At 38.7% G+C, this 23039-nt stretch overlaps 1 protein-coding gene and 1 long non-coding RNA gene across 20 annotated transcripts in view; one reads left to right on the top strand and one right to left on the bottom strand.

Annotated features, from left to right (window-relative positions):
- LOC125885440 (thrombin-like enzyme elegaxobin-1) overlaps window positions 1-20830 on the top strand; it is a 75895-nt gene extending 55065 nt beyond the window's left edge. For 3 of the 19 annotated variants that reach the window (XM_049570963.1, XM_049570961.1, XM_049570959.1), the window contains exons 2-7: window positions 5575-5622; window positions 18152-18290; window positions 18516-18695; window positions 18880-18941; window positions 19340-19491; window positions 19611-20775. In XM_049570963.1, the coding sequence (XP_049426920.1) occupies window positions 5575-5622; window positions 18152-18290; window positions 18516-18695; window positions 18880-18941; window positions 19340-19491; window positions 19611-19811 (782 nt within the window). In that variant the 3' untranslated portion in view covers window positions 19812-20775. Of the gene's footprint in view, window positions 1-5574; window positions 5762-6938; window positions 7574-14063; window positions 14142-18103; window positions 18291-18515; window positions 18696-18879; window positions 18942-19339; window positions 19492-19610 lie in introns of those variants that run through there. The other 16 variants (XM_049570967.1, XM_049570966.1, XM_049570965.1 and 13 more) reach the window with 10 other exon arrangements.
- Window positions 6919-23039, bottom strand: part of LOC125885451 (uncharacterized) — a 40698-nt gene continuing 24577 nt past the window's right edge. The window contains exon 3 of the long non-coding RNA XR_007448901.1: window positions 6919-7055. This is a non-coding gene — a long non-coding RNA (uncharacterized LOC125885451). The remainder of the gene's footprint in view (window positions 7056-23039) is intronic.

The following is a 23039-nucleotide window of genomic DNA, read 5'->3' as shown; positions in this document are numbered from 1 at the left end:
TTCCTGTTAGTACACGTGCTGCTGCATTCTGAATTAGCTGGAGAGTTACGAGAGCTACCTGATAATAGAGAGTTACAGTAATCCAGCCTTGAGGTAACAAAAGCGTGGACCAATTTTTCTGCATCTTTTCGGGTCAGGGGATGCTTTTTCAAATCTTTCTCATCGTCTTTATAAACGTAGACTATAGCTTTTAATGAGAATTAAAAGACAAATCTTGATCAAATATTACTCCAAGGTTTCTTACAGTGGTGCTAGAGACCAGAGCAATGCCATGTAGAGAAACTATGTCATCAGATAAAGAGTCTCTGAGGCCAAGAACAATAACTTCAGTTTTGTCTGAATTTAACATCAAGAAATTAGAAGTCATCCAGGTTTTTAGGTCTTTAAGGCAATTATGAAGTTTAGTTAATTGATTAGTTTCTTCTGGCTTTGTTGATAAATACAATTGTGTATCATCTGCATAACAATGGAAATTTACAGTGTCATTCCTAATGATGTTACCTAAGGGCAGTGTTGGGTAGTAACACGTTACAGTAATAATAAGTATATATTACTTTTCCCAGTAACGAGGGTTGTGGCGAGTTATTTATCAAATTTAAGTAATAATATTACAGTTACTTACCCCCAGAAAGCTCGCTACTGCGTTACAATGGGGAACAGCTGATATTCCAATACTGTTGTGAGCAGTGAGCACCACTATCCACCGGATGCGATAGTCAGGTGATAACCATTATGCAAATAGGGCGATCACCGGTCTTGTTTCAACGCCATCTTGGGGGATTGGGCGCTTGTTGAGTGCGACATCCTATGCAGGTGCATAATCAGTGTAGTGCACCAAGGTGGTTTGTATTCGATAATAACCTACATTCAGGGAGACATAATAAAAGTGTGACACCATCTGTCATTGTAGAGAGCACCGTCTATTTATTTTTTGCATTTGCACATGCGCATACATCTCTGTCTGTCAAGCCTTAGCTATGTTTAGTGGTGATTACCGAGATTCACACAGGAATGTACTGGGAAAGTAATATATTACATAGGTAACTAGTTACTTTTGGCTGGGAGTAATAAGTAAAGTAACAATATTAATTTTAAAAAGGGTAATTAGTAATAAGTAATATATTACATTTTTTGAGTAACAAGCCCAACACTGCCTAAGGGAAGCATATATAGAGTGAACAGGATTGGTCCGAGCACAGAACCTTGTGGAACTCCAAAAAAGAAACTTTAGTACGTAAGGATGATTCATAATGAACATGAACAAACTGAAAACAATCAGATAAATAAGATTTACACAGCTTAGTGCAGAACCTTTTAGGCCAATTCAATGTTCCAGTCTCTGAAGCAGAATTTGATGGTCAATTGTGTCAAACGCCGCACTAAGATCTAATAAAACAAGTACAGAGATGAGTCCTTTGTCTGAAGCAATCAGAAAAGCATTTGTAATTTTAATTAGTGCTGTGTCAGTGCTATGATGCACTCTAAATCCTGACTGAAATTCCTCAAATAAATTATTATCATAGAGAAAGTCACACAGCTGGTCTGCGACTACTTTCTCAAGGATCTTTGAAAGAAAGGGAACGTTTCACTTAAAAAAACTACCAACAACATACACCATTTCTCGCTCATAAATTGAATCTGAAAGTCCTTCAGCAGCAATCAGTACTGATTTTACGCATTTTTAATAATTAAAAAAAAATAATAATAAAAATACCACAATCCATCTTGTGAGTAGCATTGTTAGAGTCCAAGTGAGGATAAATTTGATTCGATTTGACTTGTCAAATTACATAGCTGCATCTGTGAGCATACAGAGCTGTGAGAACAGCCTCCACTCTCCAAACCCCTCTACACACATGGACACACCAAGCACTGGCCCTCAACAGGGCCATTCACATTTTGGCGTTTTTGTGAAAGTTTTAATTCTGCACCCGTACTACGAGATGTCAATACATCCTACACACTTTACCATTAAGGGACACTTTTACCAATCTTTTGATCTTTAGACAATGGACTTAGGGTGTTTTCATATTAGGTAATGTATTGATTCGTACCTTGCCTGAGTACGAGTGCTCCTGGTCCACTCAGCGTTCACATTGTTGTTCCATAACCAAGTACACCTGCATCATCATTTTTGTTGTGTTACAGTGTAGAAAAGAGCACTACAATCGGACACCGCTGCCTCTGGGACTGTCATCAGCTTTGAGCAGATCTCCCTCTCGCTGGAGCTCTGACTGCAGGTCAAAGGTAGCAGTGAAGCTGGAACCAGGCCTATTCGTGGCGAGCTGTGTTGCCGTCTGATATAGAGGCATCAGTATTAAACTGAGACTGTTTCATAACAGGTTACAAGCTCCTTGTAGTTGTGTTAAATACCATTCTGTTTTGGCACAGTAGGCATTCACACCTGATGCACACCGTACCAGAGTACGCATGAACCATACTCACAGTGTTCAAACTAATCAAGAGAAGTGAACTTTGGGGTGTACTTAGATTTACGCCCGGCTCCCTGATGTGAAAGCCCCCTTGAGTAATATCTGTGTTCATGCACAGTGGTGTCAGTTCCATGTTGGTTTCATCTGCCTAATGCAGCTGAGCTGAGGACAGTTTTTCTTTCCTCTTTGTATATGACAGTTTCTTTCATGACACTTGATGAGTCATCCAAATTTGCAAACCTGTGGACCTTTGTAGCCAATGGGGTTGTGTTGATAAACCTTTATGAGGTGATTGGTGGCTCAGAGGCCAACAGGGAAGTGTGAACAGATTTAAAAAGGTGCCACTGTTGAACCAGGAGGGCAGTCATTGGAAGAGATGGGTGGCATAACACATCTTCTCCTTTTGCTGTGGGCCGGTGAGTATTGTTCACACATCCTAACTTTAACCATTCTATATGCTTTGAAATAGTATTCAGTATGTTTGAGTTGAGTTAATCCATCAGAAGTGCTGTTACTCCACCTCTCACTCTCTCTTTGTGTTAAGACATCTATTTCATATTCTAAAAACAGTCTGAGTTATCAGTCAATGACATTTTTAAATCAATTCCAAAATGTAGAGGAAGCCAGTGTGATGAGCCAGTGTGGTCTCTTCCTCTGATGTTCATTCATATCCTGACAGCTGAACTCTAGATCAGTTGGAGGTGTGAAGTGGCCTCAGTTGTGTGCCTTCTCTCTTTTCTGAATGGCTCTTGTCTTTTCTAGAGAAGCCAGTTAGAAGTTTTGGTAGGTGGTGTGATGCAGCTCTGAGTGATATGGAGCAGATCCAGGGGTTGAGACAGCAGATGGTGGATGGCATTAAGAGCATAAAGATGTCAGGCCCTTTACTTCAAGCAAACTCAAACGGTGGTGCCTGCAGTTTGGTGTGTTGCACCAGATGTTGTGGCTGTAGCACCAATTTCAAGGCATTTGCATCGTTCTACTGCCAGGATGGCCCAGCTTAAATATATAAATCAAATCAAATCGAACTTTATTTATATAGCACTTTCCATACATTGAAAATGCAACACAAAGTGCTTCACAAAATAAAAATATACAACAAAAATAGCTCATCCACACTGAGAGCTGTCACAGCCTACAGCCACAGGGAGCGCTGCCACAGAGACCACCCCAACCCAGACAGTCCAGGGTAGACTCCACACATGGTGCAGAGCCTCCCAGTCCTCCGGGCCTGAGGGATCTCCATGATTCTATTAGGTTAGGTTTAGGTTTCTATTCAAAAAGTCATTTACTTGGTTAAAAACCAGTTTTTCTAAAATTTTACTTAAAAATGGTAAGTTGGATACAGGTCTGTAATTATTAAAAATGTTGGGATCTAAATTACTTTTCTTCAGAAGGGGCCTCACCACTGCTGTTTTGAAGGCAGCGGGGAAGACACCCGTCTGAAGAGAGTAATTTACAATGTTTAAAATGTGTTCCTCAAAGAATCCATAAAATGGTTTTAAAAGATGTGGGAATCGGATCTAAAAGGCAGGTTGTTGGGTTTACCTGGGAGAAAACTCGACCAAGTGTCCTTGCATCAACCAGGGCAAAACTCTCCACTGTTTCCTCAGGTAAAAGCAACTGTTCAGGTGTGTTAAAAATTACATTCTGTTGAGACAAAAGACAGGATCTGATATCATCGATTTTACTTCTGAAGTGGTTTGCAAAGTCCTCACAGAAGGCTTGTTTGGCTGTTTTGTTGTAGGATTTGAGTTGATCACGTAATATTTCATAGTGAACTGTCAGTTTAGTTTTTCTCCACCTCCTCTCTGCACTCCTGTATTTTCTTTTCAAGTTTGTGATATTATCATTTCTCCACGGGGGTGTAGGTTTTGTTTTTATCATTTTGGTTAAAAGTGGAGCCACTGAGTCAAGTGTTGACCTCGATTTACTGTTAAAATTGTCCACAATAAAATCACAGGGTGCAGGTAAAATTTCAGCAGCGGTGCTCTGTAAAATCACGATAGAATTTGCAGCCACTTCAGAAGTTAGGTAGCGTTTCCTCACCGTTCTCACCGGGGCCTCCTGATGGCTAAAACTGGTGATGTTAAAATACACACAGTAGTGGTCAGACACAGCCAGGTCAGCAACAGAGGACACACCAGTGGACAGGCCATAGGTTATGACCAGGTCCAGGGTGTGTCCTCTGTTGTGAGTTGGCTGTGTGACGTGTTGTTTAAAATCCATGCAGGTTAAAAGGTTTAAAAATTCTCTGGACATTGTATCGGAGATATTATCTACATGCAAATTAAAATCACCAGTTTTTAAAATTCTATTGTAAGTGGTGTGTATGATTAATAATAGTTCACTGATAAAAGAGGTGGAATGTTGGGGTGGTCTGTAAACTGTGATGCAAAGAATAGGAGGACTTCTAAAAACCAAAGGAATGATGCTCAAATGATATGTAGCTGTCAAAAGAAACTTCATTTGAGTGCAGTGTATTTTTAGTTATAGAAGCAGTTCCACCTCCCCCACTATCAGAGTGGCTGGGGGGAAGAGGGGACGAGGAGAGGACAGCTGCAGCTCATGGGGGAAGGCGGCTGGCAGTCAGCGTCCGGACCGTGTGCTGGGGTCACCAGGAGAGGAGTCCGAGCAGACGAGTGTTGCAGCGAGGCAGCGGCACCAGTCCCGTGAGGAGGATTATCTCCCGGTTTAGGGTAGTGGGGACCTCCGGAACAGATATATTTTATAAGAACAGATAAAATATAAAAAACAAATAAAATATACTTATAAATATACTTTAAAGACAACACTGATGCATTCGGTAATGCCACCCGTTGTTAGTGTTGTTTTAGGTTGTTGCGTTCTGGGTGACAAAGTGTTACTGATGGGAGACAAGTCTACATATCATGCAATAGATAACTCCCTGCCATTGTTTGGTTCTATATTCATACAGGAAGTGAACACTGGGCTCTCAGGTGAAAGTCCTGGCTTTGTTGGACCCATCCACCCCCACTAATAAAAAGCTGTGAAACTAGGCATCAGTGGAATGCTCAGAACACTTTCACAGTTCATCATGTGTATTGATAACTTTCTAGAGAGTGAATAAGTTGTTCTCTACAACAGCACTGTTTAAACTTACAGGAGGACATTTGTGTTTCAGGTGTCACAGTGAGCACCGTGGTGGATCTGCAGAAGAGAATTATTGGAGGTCAAGACTGTGGACAAAAAGAGCGTCGTTACCATGTGAAGTTGAGGATAACTAATGGTACCCATGAGATGTTGTGTGGTGGCTCTCTGATCAGTGACCGCTGGATTCTGACTGCAGCACACTGCCAGGAGCCAGGATGGTGAGAAAGTGACAGTTTTACTTGAACCAGTAATAATATATTTCTCACTCACATATTCAGTGTGAAAGTCCTGAAGCAGCAATCAACAATGATTTGATGTAAATTCCCAAAATAAAGACATCAATGCTTATGTTCATGTTGATTAATTATTGACCTATAATATACAAATAGGGTGCATTGACAGTAATTCAATGATGATCCTCTTTTACCTTTACTTACTTCTAGGACTATAAATGCAAATCTAAGTGTGCATCCAGGGCCAGGAACAGAAGTAGAAATCACAGCAGCACCCGTGGTCTTTACTGACAACAACGGCGTCAGTCATGACATCATGCTGCTGCAGCTACCTAACCCTACTCAGATTCGACCTGGACCACTTCCTAGGTGTAACAATCGTCCCAGAGTGTGAGTTGTGATCTTTCACCTTTTAATAAGTCTGAAAGCTCAGCTGTTGAGGACCTGGAAATGTAAAATTCCTGTTGATTTTTTTCATACATTTTTAAAAAGAACACTGTTGAAAGAAAAATGTTCCATTTTACTGTGTTTCAGAGGTGATGCAGTTCAGATTGCAGGTTATGGAGCAACTACTGCAGGCCCTTATAATGTAAGAGGTGAGATGAATCTTGTTTAGTTTGTGATTGCATTATCTCCATTTATCAGAGTTAGTGTTTTTGCTTGTATGTTTTGTAACATTGCTGACACATATTAACATTAAATACATTTTTAATTTGTCTTTAAAGTGTTTTGTCTTCAAATATATTTGAATGCTTTTCATAAAAGAATAGAATTTAAAAATAATCCCATTCCAGTGTTACGTTACAGCAGAAATTTGTTCATTTGTTGGTGTGTATAAGTAGATAATGTTGTTTTTGTTGTCAATAAACACTCTTTTTCTACTCTCATCTAGTACCTGGGAGAGCTAATACCCTCCAATGTGCAGTCACCACGGTTGTCAACTGTCAGAGGCTGAGAGGTCTGATGTTCTTTAAAGCCCCACACAAACTGTCTCATTACTGGTTCTGTGGCCAAAGGGCTGGAGTGGATACATGTCCAGTGAGTTGGCATGGCTTCTAACCTTATACCCTCTCTACAGTCATCACAAGTGTTACAACTTTAATATGGTGATTATTTCAGTATATGGTCAAAAAGTCTATAACACACAATATCTCTCTCACAGGGCGACTCTGGTGGAGGAGTGGTGTACCACGGCAAGATCTACGGTGTCCATGCATTCACTGGTGACCCGGTTTATGCCTGTCGAGAAGCAGCTGGATTTATGGACGTCTGTGCATACCTGCAGTGGATCACAAATACCATTAACAGACGATAGAGATGTCTGACGTGTGGTTAACCATGAAATGTCCTGTCATTTCACAGACATTTCATATGTACTAAGAAAACTGTTGAGTTACTCTAAATTACCAAAGAATACATTAATAGTTGATTGGTTATGTTTAAATGTTCAACCATTATTTATGAAGCCCTTCAAGACAAACAATAACTGTGATTCTGTTTGAGTTACAAATGTTAATTAACACATTCTTGCTTTTATATTGTAAATACAATAAAAGAAATATCTACATTTTTTTTAAATCAGAATTTGTAAAAACACAATTGTACTTTTTCCTCATATCTAAATTTGATGGATTTTGCCAGTTTACAGTCATTAAATTGAAAACTGTAAATTATTTTAAAGTAAGTATTACAGTCTGCCCTTCTTTCAACAATACTGATAATGATACTCTTCTTTGACAAGATTGTGTCAGTTAAAATAAAATTAAGATGACTCACTATAAAGAAAGTGTTGTTTTTATTATTTCAGCATCACAAAAAAATATACATTAATTTCTGCAAAGGTAAAGCTCCAATAACTAATGGGTCTCATTCATGAAATGTTGGTGAATCTGTGAGTAGATCTGCACATAAAAAACCTCAATACTAAAAACCTACACCGGAAAACTCGGATTTGATAGTAGGCATGTCAGTACTTTCATGAATGCCACTTCTTTAATATAATACAATAAGTACAAAAAACTAGTAGATCCCTGTGCACAGCAGCGCAGTGCTTCTTCTAGGTGCCAGCTGGTGAAGGATAAATAACAGTCAAAAGTTCAAAAACTTCCAGCGCACACTAGAATATCAGGATTGACACAGAGTTTATTCAAAAATGTTTAAAAACAAAAGGAGCGAATAACGCGTTTCACATGCTGCTTCATCAGATTCGCTCTGGATTGTCATCAGGTGTGTGCTTAAATAGTCAGGGCAAGTGACAACCAGCCAATCAATCAATCAATCAATCAATCAATGAGAAACAAATACAAAATACATAACCTAGCTGTAATATTAAAGGGAGAGTGCATACAATATAAATAGAAATAGATATCAAAACAGTGATACAAGAAAATACTATACAGTTGCACAGTTCATCATCTGACAAGTCTCAACTCTAATCCACCAGGAAGGCCTATTGTTGCAGGGAATAATTCTTTATCTGAACCACTAAGTTCGTTGATCACTTCATTAAGGATATTGTATGGACTTTGCCTTCTTACATTCAAGACACTGGTGATGTCTGGAAATTATTGTCTAGTTTGAAAGTGCCTGAAGATTCATTTTTGGTAACTCTTGATGTGGAAAGCCTATATACTAACATTCCACATATAGCTGGTCTTGAAGCTATGCAACATTTTTTAGAATTGGAAGAAGATTTGCCAGTTGAATTTTTATAACTCTAACAGAATTTATTTTGAGTTGTAATTATTTCAACTTCAATAAAAACTACTACTTACAGATTCAAGGGACAAGCATGGGCTCTCCCTTCGCCCCTAATTATGCTAACTTATTTATGGGGCTGTGGGAGAAGAAGTATATATTCATCAATAACCCCTTTTTGGAAAACATTTTGTTTTATAAGAGATACATTGACGATGTGATTTTGTGTTTTACATCTAATGAGGAGGATCTTCATGGGTTTTGTGACTATATTAATCATACTTATCCTACACTGAGATTTACTATGGAATATAGTCAAGAGAAAATTCATTTCTTGGATTTGTTGATATCTAAAAATGAAAGTGGAGAACTTGATACCTCTATTTTTCAAAAAGATACTGATAGAAATGTTATCCTACATGCTGAAAGTTACCATCCTAAGAAAATGATAAACAACATTCCTTGTGGACAATTTGTTAGGTTAAAACGTATATGCAATAAAGATAATGATTATGATGTTAAAGCAAGAGAAATGAAGACAAGATTTGTCCACAGAGGGTACAAGGACCACGTCACTGATACAGCCATCAACAAATCTAAAGGTCTCAATAGAGAGGAACTTTTAGGTTCATCTTTTAGACTTGCAGACAACAGAGTCACTTTTGTGTCTGAATACAATACTATCTCTGGGAGGGTGGAGAACATTATTAAAAAACACTGGAGTGTACTTAAATGTGACCCCGCTTTGCAGCATATCTCTGCCTCCATGCCAAGGTTCTGCTACAAAAGAGGTAGAAACATACGTGACTCTATTGTTACATCATTTTATAAAGAACCTGACATGAAAACTAACTGGCTTTCTAAGGAAGTATATGGTAATTATAGGTGTGGCAGATGCACCCATTGCTCTAACACGTATGACACCAAAGAGTTCTGTCATCCTCATACAGGGAAGAAGTATAAAATCAAAGAGTTCATTAATTGTATTTCTACACATGTGGTGTATATGCTCAAATGTCCATGTGGCCTTATATATGTGGGCCAAACCAAACGTAATCTCAAATTGAGAATAGCTGAACACAAAGCAGCTATAAGAAATGAAAATATGGACTATGCTATTGCAAGACACTGCAAGGGCAGAAATCATGGTTCGGCCGCCTCTCTTTAATTTATAGGTATTGAGAGAGTTAATCCCAATCCTAGAGGTGGTAACATCATTAACCGGCTATTGAAGAGAGAAGCCTACTGGATACACACCCATAACTCTTTAGAGCCACATGGACTAAATGAGACATTAGACTTAAGTCCATTTTTGTAAGTTTACTATATGTCTAACTTTTCTCTGCTTCTGTGTCTACAGGTAATGTGTAGACAGGAATGCTTGAGTAGATATTGTAGATTGTGGTATAACCTTTGTAACTTCTGGGGTATCTCCTCTTTTGTTTATATCTCTTATATTGGCCCACTTGTTTTTGATATGTATTTCTAAAAAAATCTGACTATTTGAATGTATGACTATTTATACTGTACTCACTCTACCCTGTTTATATGAGTTGGTACAGCCAGATTATGTATTTTGCAGTTATATCTCATTATTGCAATGGGTCTTAACAAAAAAAAAAATTATTCCTTTTTGATCTATACTGTTTATATTGTTCACACTCTACCTCAAAATTAGAGTTGAGACTTGTCAGATGATGAACTGTGCAACTGTATAGTATTTTCTTGTATCACTGTTTTGATATCTATTTCTATTTATATTGTATGCACTCTCCCTTTAATATTACAGCTAGGTTATGTATTTTGTATTTGTTTCTCATTGATTGATTGATTGATTGATTGATTGATTGATTGATTGGCTGGTTGTCACTTGCACTGACTATTTAAGCACACACCTGATGACAATCCGGAGCGAATCTGATGAAGCAGCATGTGAAACGCGTTGTTCGCTCCTTTTGTTTTTAAACATTTTTGAATAAACTCTGTGTCAATCCTGATATTCTAGTGTGCGCTGGAAGTTTTTGAACTTTTGACTGAATAATACAGTAAGTATTTCCATAAATTATATAAAAGTCTGTATCAAATGACATCTCTCTCACAGGGTGACTCTGGTGGAGGAGTGGTGCGCAACAGCATGATCTACGGTGTCATTTCATTCAATGGTGACTCAGAATATGTCTGTAGAGAACCAGCTGCATTTATGAATGTTTGTGTGTACATCCAGTGGATCAATGGTGTCATAAACCAGACAGTAAAGATGTCAACAGACATTTCACATAAGAAAACAGTTGAGTTACTCTAAATTTGCAGTTGATACATTTACGATTGATTGGTTTAATTTAAACTAGTTATTCTTGATACCCTTTAAGACAAACCTTAAATTCTGATTATATAACATGAATTTAGTTTCACAAGCTAGTGTCTAAGTTTACACATTCTTGCTGTCAGACTGTTATGGTTAGAAAATATCTAAATTTTGATTTTACAGATCTAAATTCAGATAAAGACAATTAGACATATCACTTGTATAAATTTAAAACAGTATTAGTATTATTAGTATTATATAGTATTTTGCCTGTTAGTACACTCATTGAGTCATTGTGTGAAAACACTACAAAGGGCCAATTATTACGGAGCCCCTAAAGTCCCCAAAAAAGAAAAAAAAACTATCTCATGCGCACGAGACACTAACTCGAGCTCACGAGATACTAAAATGTGTGCTTGACATACAATTATTTCCCACGCTGAAAGCTCAGACAGGTCAGTACCATGGCCGTGTATAGACGAAGTTACGTTGCAGCTAGCTGTTATAATTAAGAGTATTAAACCGCAATCCTTGTTATTTGAATGGCGCAACACGGAAGCATGATTATGTAATAAATCAGGTGTTTATTTTAGGATCCAGGTGGTGAAGGGCTGTACGCACACAATGTCCCAACAGGGGACAGCCCTCCATTCCGAACCCCCCCACTCGGAAATTGATTTTCAAGTCCATATCGAGTTTCCTGCATCAAACACTGCCGCCCGCTCTCCGTCACTCGCACAATTCCGAAATTCGTTGTACTACAAAAGCTTGAAATGAAAGTTCAACTCATTGTTTTTTATTGAAAAATTGTCACTGTCTTCTTTCATTAGGCTATGTATAATTTCTCTAGCAGCAAACACATTTAAAGGAGACGCTTGTCAGGTGTTTGTACGCGCGCTGTCCGTGGTGCTGAAATCCCCGCTCCTGCTGACAGCAGACCGGGGGAGAAAAAAAGACATATTAGGCTACATTATAATTCATTATTCCTTATTAGTGAGGATCATTTTAGGTGTTGCCTACTGTTTATAGCCTGTACTATTTACAACATCATCATATAGTTTGTATTCACAAAATACAGTTTGATATTCAAGCGGATGCGCTGGTAAACTTGGCAGAGAGCCAATGCTGCCTGGCTGCGCTGTAACGTAACCTCATCTATAAATAGTACACGGCCATGGTACTGACTCAGACAGTGACCTGTCTGAGCTTTCAGCGTGGGAAATAATTGTATGTCGAGCGCACGTTTTAGTATCTCGTGCGCTCGATTTAGCTTATCTCGTGCGCACGAGATAGTTTTTTTTTCTTTTTTGGCGACTTTAGGGGCTCCGTAATTATAATAAGGTCTGCTATCCGTTTAAAAATACTGGTAACAGTGATAAATATGGCAGTTCTTTTACATGTTTATTAGTTCCACCTGTGTCCAATCACCTTGCTCTCTTTGTGTGTTTAGCCCGTGTGCTCCCCTTGTCTTTTATCAGTAATCATCGCTTTGTGTGCCCGAAAGTCCCGCCTGTTTACAAGGTTTGTTTCCCAGTGTTTCTGAGGTCCTGGTTTTCTTTTGAATTTGCCTTTACTGCAGCTGTCTCATCTATTCATCCTACGTTTGAGTCCAAAACTGCTCTTCCTGAATTGTTTCATATTTATGTTTTCTAACATCTTTAATCATTTTGTGACCTCTTAGTTATAACTTGAAAACCACAGGTTGGGAACCACTCTCTCATTCGCCCATCTCTTATCTCCTCTTTCCTCCCCTGCTGCCTCTACTCTCTCCTCTCTCCTCTCTCCTTTTTCAGTGGTACAGTGACTTATCACTTCTCCTCCTCCAGGCTAACCGTTGCTCTTTCTTCTTTGATACTGCATTATGTTCCTGAGTGTGCACATGCATTTGTCTGTGTTGGTGTGAGAGAGAAAGAAAGGGAGTTTTCTCACACTTGATACAGAGCCATATGCCAGATAGTGGGATTTAAGTTGACACGTGGACAAGAGAAGCTCTACTGTGCTCAAGTTTCATTTATTTAAATATGACCTAGGCTACTGTCACACCATAAGGCCCATAAAAAACTCAGGGTGTGTAAATTTATAGACTATAGGTGCCTCACCTGAGCTCCAATGTTTTGATAAGGCAACGCTAACGGAAAAAATTTACTAAGTAACTCAAATAAAACTGTGTAACATACACTGACCCCATTTTAAATTAAAAAAAAATCATAAAAATACCACAATGTGAGCAGCTGTTAGAGTCCAAGTGAGGTTAAATTTGACTTGATTTGACTTGTCAAATTACATAGCTGCATCTGTGAGCATACAGAGCTGTGAGAACAGCCTCCACTCTCCAAACCCCTCTACACACACACACACACACACACACACACACACACACACACACACACACACACACAGACAAACAAAGCACTGGCCCTCAACAGGGCCATTCACATTTTGGCATTTTTTGCGAAAGTTTTAATTCTGCAACCGGATCACTAGATGTCAATACATCCTACACACTTTACCATTAAGGGACACTTTTACCAGTTTTTGGATCTTTAGACAATGGACTTAGGGTGTTTTCATATTAGGTAATGTATTGATTCGTACCATGCCTGAGTTCACATTGTTGTTCCATAACCAAGTACACCTGCATCATCATTTTTGTTGTGCTACAGTGTAGAAAAGAGCACTACACTCGGACACCGCTGCCCCTGGGACTGTCATCAGCTTTGAGCAGATCTCCCTCTCGCTGGAGCTCTGACTGCAGGTCAAAGGTAGCAGTGAAGCTGGAACCAGGTCTATTCGTGGCCGGCTGTGTTGCCGTCTGATATAGAGGCATCAGTATTAAATTGAGACTGTTTCATAACAGGTTACAAGCTCCTTGTAGTTGCGTTAAATACCATTCTGTTTTGGTACAGTAGGCATTCACACCTGATGCACACCGTACCAGAGTACGCATGAACCATACTCACAGTGTTCAAACTAATCAAGAGAACTGAACTTTGGGGTGTACTTAGATTTAGGCCCGGCTCCCTGATGTGAAAGCCCCCTTGAGTAATATCTGTGTTCATGCACAGTGGTGTCAGTTCCATGTTGGTTTCATCTGCCTAATGCAGCTGAGCTGAGGACAGTTTTTCTTTCCTCTTTGTATATCACAGTCTCTTTCATGACACTTGATGAGTCATCCAAAAGTGCAAACCTGTGGACCTTTGTAGCCAATGGGGTTGTGTTGATAAACCTTTATGAGGTGATTGGTGGCTCAGAGGCCAACAGGACAGTGTGAACAGATTTAAAAAGGCGCCACTGTAGAACCAGGAGGGCAGTCATTGGAAGAGATGGGTGGCATAACACGTCTTCTCCTTTTGCTGTGGGCCGGTGAGTATTGTTCACACATCCTAACTTTAACCATTCTATATGCTTTGAAATAGTATTCAGTGTGTTTGAGTTGAGTTAATCCATCAGAAGTGCTGTTACTCCACCTCTCACTCTCTCTTTGTGTTGAGACATCTATTTCATATTCTAAAAACAGTCTGAGTTATCAGTCAATGACATTTTTAAATCAATTCCAAACTGTAGAGGAAGCCAGTGTGATGAGCCAGTGTGGTCTCTTCCTCTGATGTTCATTCATATCCTGACAGCTGAACTCTAGATCAGTTGGAGGTGTGAAGTGGCCTCAGTTGTGGACCTTCTCTCTTTTCTGAATGGCTCTTGTCTTTTCTAGAGAAGCCAGTTAGAAGTTTTGGTAGGTGGTGTGATGCAGCTCTGAGTGATATGGAGCAGATCCAGGGGTTGAGACAGCAGATGGTGGATGGCATTAAGAGCATAAAGATGTCAGGCCCTTTACTTCAAGCAAACTCAAACTGTGGTGCCTGCAGTTTGGTGTGTTGCACCAGATGTTGTGGCCATCATATTGTGTGCTCAGAGGTAGAGAAGCTATAGCGAATGATTAGCTCTCACATCAGAAAGGAGCCCTTTGTTATCAGTTTAACAGAGGAGTATAAATGTGCAAAAGCAAGGCTGAAGACAATGCTGTCAAAGTGGAGGGATATAACAGTGCAGAGTACAGCACCAGCGGTCTCAGCAGGAGCAAGTGGAATCCAAGAGAGGCACTTGTACAGGATCAGCTGTTAGATGTAGACATATTAAAGGGTATTTTACTGAACAGTTCTGAACAGGCAATTCATGCAAGATTAAAGGGATACTTTGCTGATGTCCAACCAGCTTTGTGTCGTGACAATATGGATAATGTGTGTATGAAATGTGTTAAACTTCCACCATCTTACCAGCGCCTACATCTGTCTGCTTCCCTCCCAGCTAAACACGTCATCCAGCAGAGTTCTGCTGGCTCTCAGACAGCTGCTCAAACTTCAGGCTGTACTCCTCTGTACTCTCTGTCTCTGTCTCTCTCTCTCTCACTCTCTCTCTCTCTCTCTCTCTCTCTCTCTCTCTCAGCTTAAATATATAAATAAAATATACTTATAAATATACTTTAAAGACACTGATGCATTTTGTAATGCCACATATCATAGGGCTGGGCGATGTTACTTAAAATCAATATCACGATTAATTGAAGCTTTTACCTTGATTACGATTAATGAAAGATTATTTTATTATTTCTACGTGCATTTAGAAAGAAACAATATAAACACAGCCCAGACCTGCGTCTTTTCATAGACATTGTAATATTTTAATAAAATGTCTTATTAAACCTTCTCTCTGCACCTGGCTTCTGATTATAATCAAAAGTCAGGTGCAGGGGGAAAAGTTTGTGGAGAGTTGGTGGTTATTGTGGTCGTGAGCATTGACGAGTTGGAAATCAAAAATCAATAATTGACATGGATCGGAGAAGGCGTCTTGGTGCAGTTATTGCAGCAGGATTGCTGTAGGCTACCTGCAGGCTGAGGAGGAGGCTGCACAGCTGAGGAGGCAGATCCCAGAAAGTCAGCGGAGAATGAGGCGGAGGATGAGGCGGAGGATGAGGATGAGACGTGATGAGATGAATGAAAAGTTCAAAGTACTCATTATGCAGAGTGACCCAGTTTCAAGTGTTGTAATCATCATATACATGAATATGTATTGAGTATTAATTGATCAATTTACACGTAGGCTACATGTAAGCAGCATTTAAATGTTGTCATGGTAGAACTGAAAAGTAACTATAGCTATCAAATAAATGTAGCTTGAGTAGAATGTACAGTATTTCCCTCTCAGTATAAAGTAGCACAAAATGGAAATACCCAAAGTACAAGTACATCACATTTGTACTTAAGTACAGTAGCTACTTGAGTAAATATACTTAGTTACTGTCCATCTCTGCATTTGTCTCATCATTATGCTTTCTGTCTACATTTTTATGGAGACTTGACAGTTTACTTGGTGCACCTAGAAAAAACAAAAGCAGTTTAATGTTGTATTAAGTCTGACATTTTATTGAAGTGTTGAGTTGTAGATTGTGGTGCTGTTGAACTGTACTGGATTACACTGACAGCAGTTACTCCGTGGTGCTGTGCGCCGGATGAAAAAACAAGCGCATCGCACCGAACGTGCGCCACTACGGCGTCGCTTTGGTTTGTGAATGCACATGACGCACGTCTACATTGAAAGTAATGGGTTTGTGCGTGCAAAACAAGCTACATCTGAACTCCCCCCATGCACACACACACACACACACGCTTTAACCAAGGCCAAAATTACCCAGGTGGCCCGCCTTTGTCTTAGATAGGCTGGGAAAACCCTGTGTTTGGGATCAAGCTGCTCGAGTTGATTTGTTGGCTCGGTGTGTGCTCGTCTCCTCCATGTAGGCAGCGTCAGTCTCGCTTTGAGTGAATGCAGACTAGATGGAGGGGGCGGAGTCACGTGACTTACACGGCATAGTTTTTTTTTTTTTTTTTCATGGGGACAGCACAGGGAAAGTAATAACCGAAATCACTGACATGAGTAAAGCCCTATTCGGACGGGATTAGTTTTACATAGGTACGTAGGGTAAAGTAATAATTACCAGAAATTTTAGTCCCGTCCGAATGTGCCATGTATCATTACTGCACGATGTCAGTAAAGATTACCGCGACTTTTACCTTCTGTAAAAGGGTCCCAGACCAGCAGTAAATATATGTGTAGATATTTCGTCATATCCTGTTTACAAGTGGTTTTTCGGACTATAGAATAGGACTGACAACCTCTCCAATGTCTCATGTCACTATTTGTCGGCTTTTCATAATGCCTTTTTTTTTTTTTTGCGGCTGCACTGCTGCTGCGCTGCTGCTGCGCCGTGTCTCCAGTTGGAAGTGGCTTTGCTAAATAGTACATTTTACAATAATAAATTAGATCAACTTTTGGTCTATAATATTGTTGGCTATATTACGCATTTTAATAAAAAAACAACAACAATAAAAAAAATAAACACCGAAATAATTAGTGGAAACTTTTTTTTTTTTATTGATACTCCTCCTCTCTGACAGAGGACACAACAGAGCCGGTTATCACACAGTTAAAACACAAATAAAAGCCTAGTAATGAAACATAACTTACCACAATCACCTCGGCTGCAGTGTTTTTGCATCAGAGTCCAATCTAAGTGGGATCTGCCTGAATTTGACAAGCGAACAGTCGCGTTACGGAGCTTTGTGTGTGCGCACGGAGAGCTGAGAGAACAGCCTCCACCCCAAACCCCCTCTGCACACACACACACACACATACGCACACACACACACACAAAAACAGCATTACGCACATGACGACAGGAGGGGACAGCAGTGCGTGAATGGATTTACCCCTCCCACTTGTGGTAGTTTTACTGATATTTCTTATGCCGTGCGAATTGGCCATCAATATTACCAACGTCCTGTGGTAAAGTGACATTACCCCACATGTCCATGTAAAACTAATCCTGTCCGAATTAGAGGTCAGTCAGTTAGAGGGTCTGAATGTTGGTTTCGGTATATTTTCGGTTAATTGCCCAGCCCTAACATCAGCTCTATGTCAGTGGCCTTACAGGTCTACATATCACACGTCAGATAGCTCCCTGCTTCTGCTATTGACCTTCCAGGGTGCTGCAGCCAAGGTGGGGACATCAACAAAGCACATGGTTAGGTTTAACAAAAACATCATTGTTTGGTTCCACATTCATACAGGAAGTGAACACTGGGCTCTCAGGTGAAAGTCCTGGCTTTGTTGGACCCATCCACCCCCACTTATAAAACACTGTGAAACTAGGCATCAGTGGAATGCTCATAACACTTTCACAGTTCATCATGTGTATTGATAACTTTCTAGAGAGTGAATAAGTTGTTCTCTACAACAGCACTGTTTAAACTTACAGGAGGACATTTGTGTTTCAGGTGTCACAGTGAGCACCGTGGTGGATCTGCAGAAGAGAATTACTGGAGGTCAAGACTGTGGACAAAATGAGCGTCGTTACCATGTGAAGTTGAGGATAACTAATGGTGCCCATGAGATGTTGTGTGGTGGCTCTCTGATCAGTGACCAGTGGATTCTGACTGCAGCACACTGCCAGGAGCCAGGATGGTGAGAAAGTGACAGTTTTACTTGAACCAGTAATAATATATTTCTCACTCACATATTCAGTGTGAAAGTCCTGAAGCAGCAATCAACAATGATTTGATGTAAATTCCCAAAATAAAGATATCAATGCTTATGTTCACGTTGATTAATTATTGACTTATAATATACAAATAGAGTGCATTGACAGTAATTCAATGATGATCCTCTTTTACCTTTACTTACTTCTAGGAAAATATATGCAACTTTAGGTGTGCATCCAGGGCCAGGAACAGAAGTGGAAATCAAATCAGCACCTGTTGTCTTTAAGGACAGCAGCAACAGGATTCATGACATCATGCTGCTGAAGCTACCTGAACGTACTGACATTAAACCTGTACCACTTCCTGACTGTAACAATCGTCCCAAAATGTGAGTTGTGTTCTTTCCCCTTTATTAAGTCTGAAAGCTCAGCTGTTGAAGAGCTCAAAGTTTGAAATTCCTCTTGGAATCTTTTTAAATATGAAATCATTAGTGGTGAAGTAGTTTGTCTTTTGAATGACTTTAATTTATTTTACAATAACATTCTTTTAATTTTTTTTGTATTGTATTTCAGAGGTGATACAGTTCAGATTGCAGGTCATGGAGCCACAACTACAGGCCCAAATAATGAAAGACGTAAGATTAATCTTGTTTATCTTAAAACAACAACAAATGTTTCTTGTATTTGTTTGTATGTTTGGTCACACTGCTGACATATCTTTACATTTAATCCATTTTAATTTAGTTTTAAATTGACTAGTTTTGAAAAGACTTTCTTTTCAAGCCTTACTCTGCACATTTTAAGATGTATAGGAAATTAATTTAATAATATATTTTTTTGTAATAAAGCAGATGAATAATCTCATTTAAAGATGCTCCTTGATATTTAAAAAACATCTTGAAATGTGTTTGGATGCATTTGACAGAAGAAAAAAAATAAGTATAAATAATTCATTTGTTGGTGAAATTAATTTGTGTGTTAAGAAGATAATTATTTATTTTTTAGTAAAGAAACTTTTTTTATTTTCCTCTAGTGATTGTTGAATCTGCTACTCTCCTGTGTCTAAACACCGAGGTTGTTGACTGTCAGGGGCTCAGAGAATGTGTGAAGAAGCGTGACCCACAGTCATCTAGACGTTATCAACACTGGTTCTCTTGCTATAGACAAGGAGTGGAAAGCAATCGTGTAAGTTGGTTTGTCTTTTAACCATGGATCGTTTCCACAAGTTATTTCAAGTTTTACCACTTTAATATAAATAATCATTTCAATAAATTCTATTCACAATATAAACATGTCTCTCACAGGGTGACTCTGGTGGAGGAGTGGTGTACAATGGCATGATTTACGGTGTCATTTCTTTCGGTGTCAAACTAGCCCCTGCCTGTGTTGACACAGATGGATATATGGACGTCTGTGCATACAAGGATTGGATCGAAAGCAAAACTGGCAGTATCTTCACTAAAATTGCCAAAGCATTGTCATGTGTTGGGTGTCCTAAACTGTAAAATGTCCTGCCATTTAACAGACATTTCCATCGATTGGTTCACATTAAATGTTCAGCTGTTACTTGTAAAACCCTTTAACCCTTTAAAACCTGAGCAAATTGGCTTGATGTCTTTTAAAAACATGGGAAGAGGGCAGTGAGCAACAAAAGAAGAAATTTGCAAGAAATTAGTAAAAAAAAAAAAAAAAAATTAAAAAGAAAATTAGTTTTAAAAAAGTTAAAATAACATGGAAAGAGTGCTTAAAAATATTATATTTCTGAAAAATGTAATAATAATAATTATAAATATTGTTTCCCCAAAGCTTTTTTCCGTAGTTTTAAAAAAATGTATTCATTATTATTATTATTATTATTATTATTATTATTGCAAAATAATTTTCTAAATCTTTTTTGTTTTGTTCTGCAATTTGTGGGACATTTCCAACCAAAATGCCCATTGCCGTTTTCCCATATTTTTTAAAGAAATTGCACCAATCTGCTCAGGGTTCAAAGGTTCCAATATTTGTGAAAGGCAAACAAGGAAAGTGATGTCACCCAAGGTTTCAAAGGGTTAAGACAAAAAATGTCATGACTCTGCAACATAGCTTCACAAGGTAGTGTCTAAGTTTCTAATTCAACAGATTTTCTATGTTATCATACACTGTGTAGAAAATCCTCAAAGGGACAAACGCTATAGTCTGCTGCTTTTTAAACAATGCTGATAAAAATGATAAATGACTCTTCTCTCACAAGATTGTGTCTGTTAAAATAAAATTACAATGCATCACAGTCATTGTTTAACAGGTTGCTGTTGTTTGTATTATTGATCCTCAAAAAAACACAAGAGTACCCAGCTGCAGACAAGATGGCGGACAAGGGCACTGCCATATATCCAATCCATACTGGAAGTCCATACCGGACATTAATCTTCTTCGTGTCTACGATACTGGAAGTCCATACCGGAAGTCAGTTTTTTGTAGTTTTTTTCCCCAGAAGTTGATTTTTAAGTCCGTCTTTTTTATATTATTTATTTTAGCGATACATTTACAAACTTTGAAGCAACCAACAATTATAAATATATTATAAAATAAATAATAATATTAATAATAATAATAATACAATTATTTCAACAATTATTTTAAATGCAATCATGTTTTGTTTGGAATAACATTGACCTCAACAAGTTAAACCTACAAAAACTGCAAAAAATCAGCAAACACATGAATTTTAGTTGGATTAATTTTTAACAAAGATTAAATAAGGTGAGCACTTTCATTTATTGGGCTACAGTTGCAACATGCAGATTACTATCATGTCATTCAAAACAGCTGAAAACCATGGACACAACAAATGTCATACTTACTCTTACATCAGTATGGTTAATTGTAACTATTTAACTATTAAATGAATGTAATAATTAGATTGTCATATTGTCAGATGTATTCTATTATATTTCAGGAACACATGTAAACACAATATTACACTATTGTAATGGCAACATAAAGAAGTAGACTCTTAGTTTTAGTAGTTCTCTTTTTGTGAACAAGTTTTTATTCCAGATATCCATATCAATCTCAAAAGTAGAAAAAAACTAAGAAAAAAAAATGGAAAAACAGTAAAATAATTAATTTGTTTGGTCTATAAAATGTAAGAAAATGGTATAAAATGTCAACCACTGTTCCACAAATCCCAAGATCCCAAGATGCAGCCAAAAATGTCTTGTTTTGTTCCAAACAAATATCATTAAACATTACTGTTACATGTAGAAGTATATGAGCTCAAACAGACATTTCTCATCAACATACCATGGAAATGAACTGCATTTTCCGTATGGTTTTTCAGGTGCCTCTGGATCGCGCTCTCATTTTTTTTTTTTAAATCTGGGGCAGAGGACACCCAAACTCGGATGGTGAAAGGGTTGTGTGCCCCAGACTGGCTTCCTCACTCAAAATAGAGGGGTGCATCTGAAAAAAGGAGAAGTCAGTCAACATTGATAGCTGGAAAACATACTGATCAACCATATTTTACCGATCTAAGGGACTTTTCCTTATCCGCTGTGAGAGTCCAAAGGACAGAGGGATGTCGTATGCTGTAAAGCCCTGTGAGGCATATTGTGATTTGTGATATTGGGCTTTATAAATAAAATTGATTGACTGATTGATAGTGGAGGAGGCACTATAGGCATTTATGTATCCACATGTGTATGTGTATTAGTGCTCTGCATTACTAAAACATAATACAAATATATTTTTTGCAGACACCCGGGGCGATGTATACGTTATTTATCTGACCCGGTTAACCCTTGGGGGTCACTCATGAGACGACTCTCGTTACTATTTTTAGAATATCTCTGGAAAAAAAGGCTGTATATAACTTGATTGAGCAGTGCAGGGTTGAGGTTATACAAGCATTAATACACAAGGAGACCAGGCGAACCAAAAACTGGGGAAAAACATGGCTTGTGTGCAGTGAGTGTGTGCACAGATGTTTTACACCACAACACACCAAAAAGCAGAAGAACACATATTAACCCCGCTGCAAACTACACATCTAAATTAACCAACACATCAAGCGAGGGCAGTAATAGTCTCTGACCAACATTAACACTGTTTACACACAGACATTGATGAAAGGGAGCACAACAGACCTTGAGCAGCTAATGTTAAGTTAATACCAATCATGCCGTCGTTTTTACACAACAAATGTAGCTAAACCCACCATCCAGTGGTAGTAATTTGTGCATGCTGAGATTCCCCACATAGACGCCCCCCTAATGATTCGATACATTACGTAGAATTGCATCTTAGAGAACATAACACACGTGTTAAAATATAATGAAGATGCTAGTGCTAGCTACTAGCTAGTAGTGCTAGTGCTAAGTGCCGAACAGAATTTCGTTGTACAATGTACAATGACAATAAAGTTGTCATTGTAAAAATAATTAAAAGACTTGTTCCCTTACCGCTCTTTCTCTTAGTCGTGTGTGTATTGTTTGCATTCTTCTCTTCATCTTCTCCGTTGTCTTCTTCCTCTTCTTCTTTGGCGAATAGTACACACACAGACCAACTTTCGGTATGGACTTCCGGTATGGATAGGATATACGGCGGCGCCCATGTCCGCCGTCATGTCTGCAGCTGGGTCCCTCCAAAAAAAACCAAACATCTTTTAACCTTTAAGTACTTATATTATTTGACCACTTGAGGTGTCAGAAACAAGTTGTAATAGTTGTTCATTTACACGTTTGGCAGTT

Source organism: Epinephelus fuscoguttatus, linkage group LG3 (assembly GCF_011397635.1).
Source record: "Epinephelus fuscoguttatus linkage group LG3, E.fuscoguttatus.final_Chr_v1".
Taxonomy (NCBI): domain Eukaryota; kingdom Metazoa; phylum Chordata; class Actinopteri; order Perciformes; family Serranidae; genus Epinephelus; species Epinephelus fuscoguttatus.
This window is presented reverse-complemented; position numbering and strand designations above follow the sequence as displayed.